This window comes from Brachypodium distachyon, chromosome 1 (assembly GCF_000005505.3).
Source record: "Brachypodium distachyon strain Bd21 chromosome 1, Brachypodium_distachyon_v3.0, whole genome shotgun sequence".
Taxonomy (NCBI): Eukaryota; Viridiplantae; Streptophyta; class Magnoliopsida; order Poales; family Poaceae; genus Brachypodium; species Brachypodium distachyon.
The window spans coordinates 2,735,296-2,746,780 of record NC_016131.3 but is presented as its reverse complement, the minus strand read 5'-3'; the positions used below and the strand labels follow the sequence as shown (position 1 = coordinate 2,746,780).

Genomic DNA, 11,485 nt, shown 5'->3' with positions numbered 1-11,485 from the left:
AACGACGCCCTCCTCTTTCAACGATCAACAGCATCAGTGGAAATACAAGGAACCGGTTAGCATCACAGGAGGGGAGATTAATTAAGAAGCATTTGACCCTGGATGTGTGGGCAGGTTACTTTGCCCAGGAGCTGATGAGTCGTGTGCAAGGCTCATGGCGCATCGGTCGTACAGGAAGAAAAATTGGAACGATAAACCGCATTTTAAGCTAAAGATCGGAGCAGTATATTGTACACTACTAAAAGCAGTATTGTAGAATCCCAACGTCGATCTGTAGATTGTAGAATACCAACATTGATCAAACACTTAGAATCACTACTGGAAGCAAGTAAGGTTGTTTGACCTAGATTTTGTAAAAATAAAAGGATTGTTTGACCTAGGTTCAACCGTACAAGCAACTCCAAGCTGTGGAAAATAAAAGGAGAAGAATAACTGCATTCCTACTACTAGTAGTAGTGCTCATTTACGTCTGGTAATTTCTGTCCAAGCCGGTAATTGATCTGTGAATGATTCAAGCAGTACGAAGCAGAGGGGAAACACAACACCTTTACCCGCAACGCCAATCACATAGTACAAGATAGGAGCACTAAAAACAAAACTACGTGACACGTACTGCTAATATAGCTCTGCAGCACTAGTATTAGCGTAAGATAGTTAATCAATGGTGGGATGATCGCTGTCAATCTCAGCTGATTCTTTTGTGGACAGACCTGTCTCGGGATTACAGTTACTACAGCAAGCACTAGCAAATCTCATGATTCTCGTCTGCATTTCTTAGCATCGGCATTCACTTGCTAAAACGTTGCAAACCTCATATAATCCCACTTTGCTTTGCTTCGTTTCGATTCGCTAGTTGCCTCTTGCTTGCTTTGCCTGTCTGTCCTTATCGAGTTTTATCGGGAACGAGACGACGACGATCAAACAAAAAGCGTGTCCCCACGTCTCGTCCTTAAAGCGAAGTGGGGTTGGCCAGGGCTCACTCCACTCGACTGGAGACTGGACCGAATAATAAATAAATAAATAACCACTCTTCTTGCTGCTTATACGCCTCGCCTCTCACTGATGACCGGGCCCTAAGTGTCGGACCGAAGTTGCGGCCCACATTGGCAGCGACCGTTCGCCCGATGATGATCTCGCGAGAAAGTGGTTTCAAAAACGGCCTCACGGGGAGCATGGCGGTCCCGCATTGTCAGAGCCCCCCCCCGCCCCGTGACGCCGTGCGAGGAAACTATATACTGAAGAAAAAGAAGAATGTGGTCTCTGACGCGTAGCCCGGCCGTATAAATCTCGTTTGCTCTCGTCTCGTCTCGTCTTCCTCTCGCGTCCAGTACCAGTGGAGTATTGTACAGTAGTACTATCTCACCCGCTGCGGCACACCCGCGCATCTACCCACGGGGCGGAGTGGGGTGTGATGCTCTCGGGGCTATAGAGTGGAGGAGGAGGCGCCGGCTCGGGCTCCAATGGCGGAATCCTGAAGGCAGCCCGCAGGGAGAGTGACGAGCGAGCGAGTGAGCGGAGGAGATGATTCGGTACCAGGTGCGGAACGAGTACGGGCTGGCGGATCCGGAGCTGTACGGGCCCGCGGAGGAGGATGACCCGGAGGCGCTGCTCGAGGGCGTCGCCATGGCCGGCCTCGTCGGCGTGCTCCGCCAGCTCGGGGATCTCGCCGAGTAAGTACCGCTAACTGCTGCCTAGCTCCACTTCTGTGCCAGGGTACCGGGGTTCCTGTGGGTGACTGAGTCGACTCGCTCTGGCGTGCGTATTTGGAGTTTTTCTGTCGCGGCCGATTGCGATGCCATGGGACTATGTGTGACTGGAACTGGAACGCCTAGCTTTCCTTTTTCTTCATTTTGCTGGTTTGGGGATGCCTATGTGTAGATAACTTTGTGGGTTTGGTCCAGTTTTTGAGTATTCTGGGCGAATAACTGGCTTACTTGCTCAGTTTCAAGGCAGCAATTATTTGGGGAATTGGCCTCATCTGGAGCATTTTGGTGCAGATTTTGGGGACGAATTTTAGTATTTCAGTTCAGTTTGGGTACACTCCCTCATCCTCAGTGTCCTTGAACATTTCGATGACGATTTTAAGGGAGTGGATTTTTTTTTCCTCTCCTCACAGGTACTGTAGAAGGATGCGATTTCAGTTTGTATCCCTTTCCTTTGCGTTGTGGGATGGGCCAATGATGCAGCTGGTAGTTGATTTTAACAAGTACTCCATTCTATAGTCACGTGTCACGAGAGACGATTGCATTACAGCACAGTCTGCCTTTTCCTTGTGTGCAGCTAGTTAGCATTGTGGTTTCAGAAGAGTGGTTGTTGACAATTTTTGTTCTATTTCTGGAAAAAAATGCGTCAGGGTTGGGGAATCGCCAAAGGACATTGCATTGTTTACTCTCCTGTCATTTTATTATAGTAGGAACTCTGACTATCAGCCTTTTGGAGTTCTCATTGCCCATGGTTCCCACATGTTTAGTGTTTCAACTTATTTTTCATAGGTACTCCGTATATTGTTTTCCTCTTAATTTCCAAATTTGCAGTGTTTTCAACTTGGTAAAGCAACACTAAATGGGGCACCAACCAAACACACCCTAAGTTGCTGTTGTGGATTTTTTTTTTCCCCATCATATCATGCCCTCGATAGAACTTGGAACCGGCAAAATGAAGTGCCGTGTGAACACTTTTGACTTGTAGTAGGTCTTGTTGCTTTGTTATGTTTGCCTCCAAGTTTAGTTCGAATTGTTTGCCGTGTACATGCGTATTTTATCGACTTACCATGACTTCTATCTATGTCAGAATATTTGCATTAAAACAGTGTTGTAGAAGAGAATATGCCATTGTTTCAGTAGTACTGAAGAACTTTCATGTTTCCCTTCCCTTGCACAAAAGGTTTGCAGCCGAAATCTTCCATGACCTGCATGAAGATGTGATGGCCACTGCTTCTAGAGGGCATGGTTTAATGCTTAGGTTGCAGCAGCTGGAGGCAGAATTTCCTGCGGCTGAGAAGGCAATTATATCCCAGACTGATCATTCAAATTACCTACATGACGATGGTTAGTTGAAAATGAAAAAAAAAAGACTCTGCATGATCACATTGTCATTTCTATCGTTATGTTCTTTAGAAGTTCTTATCACATTCTTTTGTAGGTGTTGGGTGGCATGCAAATCTTCAGCTTAACCAGAATTTGATCACAATAGGAGATATGCCTCGTTTCATTTTGGATTCATATGAAGAATGTCGTGGTCCACCACATTTATTCACATTGGATAAGTATGCAGTTTTTTTTTTTGAGGATTTACAATGAATGTGTTGTCAGCAATTACACACAAGCATTGTTCTTCAGGTTTGATGTTGCTGGTGCTGGGGCCTCTTTAAAACGATATTCAGACCCCTCTTTCTTTAAGATGGGACGCACCTCCGACATGCTTGAAACCGATTACTTGAGAGAAATGAAGCCCCGGAAAATTAAGGCAAGTACCACATCATCAATTCTTGCTGAGGTTCTTCTATTTGTTTTTGTTTTTGTCTAGATTATTCTTTACGGTGGGCTAGATACTTACCTAGTGCCTTTGAGTAACATGTTTTCGTAATTACAGAATGTTCTGTATGAACTTACGTAACTACTTTTTGTAATACTGGCGTAATGCATTTCTTTTCTTTATGTCCAGTTCGATTATTGAAACAGATTGAATTTACCAAAAAAGACCAATATGAACATCAGCTTCAGAATCGTTTACTAGAACACATAAGCTTAGTCTCTGCTTGAGATTCTGGTCGGCTACACACACAAAAAAAAAAAAGGACAGTTGATGTAAGAAAAAGCTGCTGCGCCATAGGATTTAGATTTAGAAGGAACATTGTTATCTGCAAATTGTTGATAATAATTCTCATCTTACCACTTGTGTTGGATGAAAGTAGAACCGGTTAGTCCTCCCTTGGTGTCTTCTTCTGTATTATTTCCTCTGTTTAAATATATGCAGATGTTCGTCGTCCTCTGGTATTCGTCAACCTGAACATTTTCCTTGAAGTTGGGAACTTACTTAAGTCATTTTCTTTCAGAAGAAGGCTGTGCGTGGGAGGACAGGGGAAACACTTGAATCATTGCTTGTTGCGAACTCTGAGTAAGTTTAGTACCATATGATTGTGCATAAGATTAACCAAAAGCAGACTATAGACTTTGGGGAAATTTTAGTTAGAAACGAATTTGGACTGGATTTTCCATGTCATAATGTACTGCATATCTTTGGCAAAATATGCAGGTCTCAGATTACTCCCTCAAAAGATCGAGCTTCTAGAAAAGTTCCACCAAGGACAACAAAGCTAAAATCCAGGCATCCACGGGATTCTTATGATAAAACTACCAGAATCTGCAGGGAACAATTGCTAGAAGTAATCTCATCACAACAAAAAATCTTGTCGAACTATTCAGCAAGTCACTACCATGAAAATTATAGGTCAACTTACTCAAGTGAAACAACGTCTCCATTTGGGGAGTTAGACAATTACAAAGCTCCTGCTCAGTGTTCTGCTAAACTTGAACTGACTAAGGTCGTCCCGATGAACGAATCTGATAGCTTCGTGACTGCATCAACACCCATTAAGGGACCGATCTTCCTCGGATCAGATGATGGTCAATTTCTGGCAACACAACATGAACATACTGTAATGGATCCGATCTGTAAAGGATCTCTTGTGGATCAAAATGACATCTCCTCAACACCAGAAAGGTTGCAGGAAAGTACAGATTTTAATAGCGAGGAAGGTAATTTTGCATCGCAGTCAATGCTGGAAGAGAAACTTCAATCAGCTGTGGTTCCTGTTAACTATGATAATGATCACTGCAGGCTTGATGACATCGCTAGTGATCAAGATAACTTTGTCGATGCTGTTTATACAGAATTAGATGGTGAATCTGATTGTGACATGAAAACTAAAAGGGATATCGGTGCTAAAATGGAAGCAATAGACCATCTATCATCAGGGTTGAGCAATCCATGCAATGGCAAAGAACCAAAAGAACCAACCCGTCCAGACTCATTTTTAGTAAGCGATTCTTCCCCTTCTGCAGTGTCAGGCATAAAAGATACAGACTCAGATTCAGATTCTTGCAGACAATTGAGTGGTGATAATTGGATCGATGACAAAGAGCCTTTTAATGATGTTGATTTAATGGATGTCAGCTCATCATCAAGTGTAACCTCTGATGGCAACTTTGAAACCAACAATAATCTCAATGGCTGTCAGAAAAACCAGGATGTATCTTTTCGTCCTTCCAATGACTGTCATGCTGTTGTTGCCCATAGTTCTGATGAACAGTTATCCCAAACATCTAGTGGCTTGGATGGTAATTCTTACGTCTCTAGTATAAATCCTTTTCAGAAATTTATTTTTGTATGTTTGGATGAATCAAAATTTGTTCCAATATAGTTTCCTCGTTCTTTTTCTTTGAGCTACGTAGTTATTATGTTGCGTTATTGACATGCCAGGTTTGGTTATCAGAAGCAGTGATTATGAAAAGGCATATCACTCAAGGGAGCATGGCCAAGAAAATGTCCTGGATTGCAAACCTACTATACTTGGACAACCTAATGATGTTTCACATGATGGTGGAGAACTCAAAGTTCCAGGGGCTCATGATTTGTTGCTCCGCAGTACCACACTCAATCCAGAACTGTCCAAGGAACAGTCTGAAGAATGCAAATCTCTAGATACAGGCATGCCATCTAGCAAACTTGCATCACTGCCAGACATGGATTGTGTTTTACACATGAATAACTTGGAGTTGGGCAATGTTGTATTTCCTGAAGAAAACAATACAAGTACAACACCGACTAGTTTGGATCCTGATGGTGTCCACAAGCATCTTGGTGGTAAGTAAATCCTTTGGCTTTTCTTTCATCAACTCCTTGCTCTCTTAAGCTAAAAAACACCTTGTTCTACTTAATTAATTTGTTCAGTTGCGTGTTCTATTGATATTCATTGATTTGTTGAAACATTTCTTGTAGAACTTGATTCAGGAGTTGCACCTATTCATTCAGACACGCTGAATAATCCATTGTATGAATCAGATGAGGATGAAATTGTTGAAGAATTACACTGTTTACCAGATGAAGATCTATATAAGCATGTTGCAAAGGATCAAGATATTGTTGCGCTAGAAAAAGGGACTTCTTCAATTAGGCTCAACGCGCACAGAGAGGATCCTATGCATCCGGCTGTTGTGCCCATGCACTTATCTAATGTTCAAGTGATTCCACGACTCACTGAATCTGTATCAACTTTTCAAGATAGCACAGAAGCTCACTTAAATGAGATGCTGGAACTCTCTCCACGTGCCTTGAATGATAATGCAAAAACATCGCTAATTGAAGGTCCACCAGCTTCTAGTACTGCCCCTTTACTTGGTACCAATGATTCCTTCTTAGAACACTGTGCATCAGTTGAACCTGGAAAAAATGTGGAGCACAGTGAAGTTCTGGTTGATGCTGAGGTTGCAGAAGAATCGACTACCATGTTGGAAAATGACATAATACCTTGTGTAGAGGAGCATACTGATGGTGCCAAATATACTGAGAAAGCAGATGTTCTTCGGGTTACAAATTATATTGAGGAAAACTCTAGTAATGATGTGCCATCACAATCAAGTTCTCCTCTCAGGGAAGATATGGAAACAGCTAAAGCTACTTCTGAAAATATTGTATCACTCGAAGAGTCAAGAGGACATATCTTTAAAGGAAGTATGTTGCATACAGCCAATCATCCGCAGCCCATTGAAATAGAAAATTCTGGTGAAACATACAGCGATGCTGATGATATTCAATATCTGCCATCATTGCATTTGCCAGAAGAATCTATTTGTCATGAGGAATTGCCAGAAGAGAACATTCTTAATGCTGAAGTTCCATGTCAGTGTGATTCTGACATGGTGGGGGAACAACCATCAGAGGTAAATCAAGATTTGGTGAGGGAGTTGTCTGCTCAAGATTCATTTGGTACAAACCCATTCGTTGATCCTGGGTACATAGTGAGCTCTACTGATCCTTCGCCTAGTATGAGCTATAGACCATGCTTCTCTGAAGGAGAACAGGATTTTCTTTCAGAACTTTTAATCGATCATGGTAACACGGAAGCAAAAGAGAACCTGTACCCACTTAATGGTTCCCTTTGGGAAACTGCAACTCCACCTGATGAAGCACCTTTACCGTCAGAATTTATGACCGAACAGGACTTCAGATCCTTCTGCCATGAATATCATGAGATGGATTTTACTGCTGTCACAGATGGTTTTGGTGATAAACCATCTTCAGAATGTAACGATATTACAAATGGCTGTGTGGTCAGTGTATTGGACCTTCCTTCTTCTGTCTCTGTGCTGCTGGCTGAATTAGACACGGAGGCTGTTTGTTCTAAGCCGGATTCTCAACTTCCTGGTTGTCCAGCTGGCAGGAATATACCAGGCGATACATCCGTGCCCTCTTCTACCAGGGAGGTTCCTGATGGAGAGACTCCAGAAGCGGATTCTGACTTGAGATCTCATGAGTCTTTTGGTAAGGAGAAAAACCCTGAACTAGGTATTCCTTCTGTTCCATTGAAATCAGAGCAGGAACGACATGCTTTGCCTGGTGTTGTTTCCGATAGTGGTACTTGGTTGCTGGATAATGAAAAGATTGGTGGAATATATGGCTCTCATTCAGGCAACATTGTTCCAGTGAAAGAAGAGCAGGAAACCTGTGCTAACCTTGTTCCACATGCTTTTATTAATGAAAATCTAGATGAACTGGACGGTCATTTGAGTAACTATCTACCAGTGGAGCCGGCAGTAGAAGGCCGTAGCTTGGATGAAATGGATGTCATTCCTTTGAGCAAACCTGTTCTGACCCAGGAATCAGATGTTCATGTTTTAGATAGACTTGATTCTCAAATTGTTCCGTCTTCTTCAATTGGCGAGACTCTGAACGATCAAGATGTCTCTCCTTTGAGCATAGCTCTTGAAGCGGGGGAGTCAGAAGATCACATAACAGGTGAAAATGATTCTCAGATTGGTACATCTCTTGTTGGTAAGAACATTGATGAACTTGGTGCCCCTCCTCCGAGCAGTGCTGTTCTAGTGGAAAAGGAGGCGGAAGTTTGTGTTTCAGGTGAACTTGATTCTCAAATTGCTTCATGTTCTTTGCCTAATGAGAAAATAAATGAAAGAGATTGTCCTCCTTTGAGTAGTAAGAACATTGATGAACTTGGTGCCCCTCCTCCGAGCAGTATTGTTCTAGTGGAAAAGGAGGCAGAAGTTTGTGTGCTAGGTGAACTCGATTCTCAAATTGCTTCATGTTCTTTGCCTAATGAGAAAATAGAAGAACGAGACTGTCCCCCTTTGAGTGGTTCTGTGTTAGTAGAAAATAAGTCGGATGGTCATGTCTCAGGTGATCCTGATTGCCAAATTGCTCCATATTCTTCAGCAAATTACAATATTGATGTACCAGGTGCCACTGCATCGGTGGAGACGGGATGGGAAGCTTGTTCATCTCCTGAATTGGATAATCAAATTTCTTCGTATCCCTTAACTGATGACAAGGTTGGTGAACTAGATGGGACTCCATCATGCAATGACCAAGTGGAAGCAGAGAATGGATCCTATTGCTCACCTGAATTTCATTTTCAAACTGCTTCATATTCTTCAGTGAATGATAAGATTGATGGACCAGGTGCCGCTACATCAGTAAGTATTGAGGCAGAGCTAGGGTGGGAAGCTTGTTCATCCCCTGAATTGGATTGTCAAATTGGTATGTCTCAATTAAGTGATGACAAGGTTGGTGAACTAGACGGGCGTCCATCATGCAATGTCCAAGTAGAAGCAGATAATGGGTCTTATTGCCCACCTGAATTTTATTCCCAAATTGCACCGGGCTCTTCAAATTCTGGTGCGCTAGCTGATACATCAATCAGTGCCCCTACATCAATAAACGATATCGAGGTAGAGCCAGGGTGGGAAGCTTGTTCATCCCCTGAATTGGATTTTCGAATTGCTCCCTGTCCCTCAAGTGATGACAAGGTTGGTGAACTAGACCAGCTTCCATCGTGCAATGTCCAAGCAGAATCAGATGATGGATCCTGTTGGTCATCTGAATTTGATTCCCGAATCCCAACGGGCTCTCCAAATTCTGGTGCACTAGCTGAGACATCAACAACGACTTCTACATCTGTCATGCCTAGTACCGAGGAAAATTATTTGGTTTCTCCTGTTCTACCATGGACTGAACCATTTAAAAATGTATCCAATGAAGATCCTCAAAAATCACCACCTCTTCCTCCTCTTCAGTGGAGACTTGGAAGACCTCGCCTAGGTCTTCTGAGTGCAAAAGGCCATATGCCTGATCCTGCAAGGAGAACAGCTCCTGTTTTGTCTGCATCGAGTCAAGATATCGGAAATAGCCTAGGTTCACTTGACGGAATGGCAGAATCGATAGCATCAGTTTCCTCCCAGGACATCAAAGAGAGGCATCAAAATTCCGTGGAAGATGATAATAATCAAAGGATAGAATCTGGAAGGCCTTCTACATGTCCAACAGTAACTGATGTTGCAAGGACTGAACATGACAGATCGTTTGCAGAGGCTTGTGGAAACATTAAGCATCAGGGGCATATCACTTCACCACCAACGGAGTCTGAAGAACATCCGAATGACAGTGGGGCCACTGATGGAATGGCCTTGGACTTGCTTCCTTTTCCTATGTATGAACATGGAATTAACCAGGAGGGCCCTCAACAGCACCTCTTATGTTCAGATATTTCAGACATCACTGAGCATCTTAGTCATACAGATCCAGCTGCGTCTGACAAAATGGTGGATGATCACAGTGCTGCAGGTGGCATGCACTTAAACACAATTAGCTCTTCAACACCAGGGAATGATTTTGAAAATGGCTGTTACCAGCAACCTCAGCAGGGTGAAGTGTTATCGTGGACTTCAGACAATGAAGAGAGCTCAAGTGCATCACACGAGGAGAAGAATTTGAAAGATCATTCAATCACAAGTGGATCACCTTCAGATACAACAAAACACAAAATTTCAGGCTCACTGTCGGAAGGACATAGCCAGGAGAGTCACAATATAAAGGAACAAGACACAGTGAACCTCAAGGACAGTCTGTCTGGAGGCCCGTCACCTAGTGCAGTATCAATCGTATCTGAAGATTATCCCCATGGTGACCCTAATTTGGAGAGAGAGAATATACATCTGTCTAACTTGTGGTGGCCTGGCGATAAAAATAAATATGTTGGTGGTGTTGGTGAAGGCACCTATGTGCAAGCTGGGCAGCCACCAGTGATGGGATGGACTATTGGACCTCAGATGCTTCATCCTAATTATGGAATGTCAATGGAAGGGAGACGATTTGAACCAGAGGTCACAGATTATCCGTTAATCAGGAAGCCCATTTCAATGAGAAATATACCAAGAAATCCACTGGTCGATGCTGTTGCTGCTCATGACAGAAGCACGGTATTCATCCACCTTATGAACATTCTTGTGTGTTGTGCTTATGTTTCCTGTGTTTACCGTCAAACCATTTGTATTTTTTTGCAGATGCGCAAGGTTGCAGAACTTGCCCCTGCAGCTGATAAGACAAATCCCGATGGTAGAAACTTGTGGCTAGAGCAGATAAGGAACAAGGTCAATAAATAGAATCATCTCCTTTCCCCTCTTTATATCCCCCTCCATGTCCCACTGACTTGTTTATTGTTTGCTGTCAAATCAGACTTTCGACCTGAAACCAGTAGGTTCTTCTAAACCGACATCCATGAGAGCCCCTGCTAGAAACTTGAAAGTTGCTGCAATAATAGAAAAAGCAAATGCCATACGCCAGGTTGGCCATCTACAGCTAATTTCCATGTTGATATCAACATCTTCCAATTACTTCTCTTATGTATGTTTCTGTTATGGAGCAGGCGGTGGGAAGTGATGACGAAGACGAGGATGACGATAACTGGAGCGACACATAGAACACCCATTATTTTTGCCCTCTTGGTGTTTTTTCTTGGCAGAAATGCGCCAAACCAAGAACATTGTGGACACGGTGCACAACCATGTCATCTTCTGGTCCTACCATTATTAGTCTTGTCTATTGTATATATAGTATAGCCCATATGTTAATGTCTATTTGCCGTTCTTCTCTGCATTCTTTTTGGCCTCACTGTATGTATGTACACTTGCCTTCTCCAGCAGCAAAGGCCGTTGGTGGTAGGCATGTTCTTAGGAGACCACATTATTCAGGTCTAATGTAAATCGTTAACCTTCTTTTTTATTAAAGCAGATTTATCTTGAAGTGCAAGATGGGTTAGCCTGCTGCGATTACCCCCTGAGTATGCGGTATCTTACCGAGACCTGAGTAGCGTTCCTTCATCCAATACAGTACACATCTGCTTCTGTAAGGTACGTGACAAACAGGGGTAGCAAGAGCTTCTAATGAAAGGTTGTGACCTGAGATCATGTGATCA

At 43.0% G+C, this 11,485-nt stretch overlaps 1 protein-coding gene across 1 annotated transcript; it reads left to right on the top strand.

Moving 5' to 3' along the window:
* Positions 1-1,275: 1,275 nt before the first annotated feature.
* LOC100841680 (SCAR-like protein 1) lies at positions 1,276-11,319 on the top strand. The gene is made up of 11 exons (XM_010229479.3): positions 1,276-1,670; positions 2,884-3,047; positions 3,142-3,265; positions 3,339-3,465; positions 4,055-4,116; positions 4,255-5,339; positions 5,482-5,865; positions 6,001-10,490; positions 10,575-10,661; positions 10,747-10,854; positions 10,937-11,319. Exons 1-11 carry the CDS (start codon positions 1,522-1,524, stop codon positions 10,988-10,990), a joined length of 6,834 nt encoding a protein of 2,277 aa, XP_010227781.1. The 5' UTR covers positions 1,276-1,521; the 3' UTR covers positions 10,991-11,319.
* The last annotated feature ends 166 nt before the right edge of the window (positions 11,320-11,485 follow it).

What these genes read in the sequence shown, in the direction of transcription:
- LOC100841680 (XM_010229479.3), top strand. Translation starts at nt 1,522, where the DNA reads ATGATTCGGTACCAGGTGCGGAACGAGTACGGGCTGGCGGATCCGGAG. An exon ending in CAGCTCGGGGATCTCGCCGA is followed by an intron (nt 1,671 to 2,883) that starts GTAAGTACCGCT and finishes CTTGCACAAAAG; the next exon opens with GTTTGCAGCCGAAATCTTCC. An exon ending in AAATTACCTACATGACGATG is followed by an intron (nt 3,048 to 3,141) that starts GTTAGTTGAAAA and finishes ATTCTTTTGTAG; the next exon opens with GTGTTGGGTGGCATGCAAAT.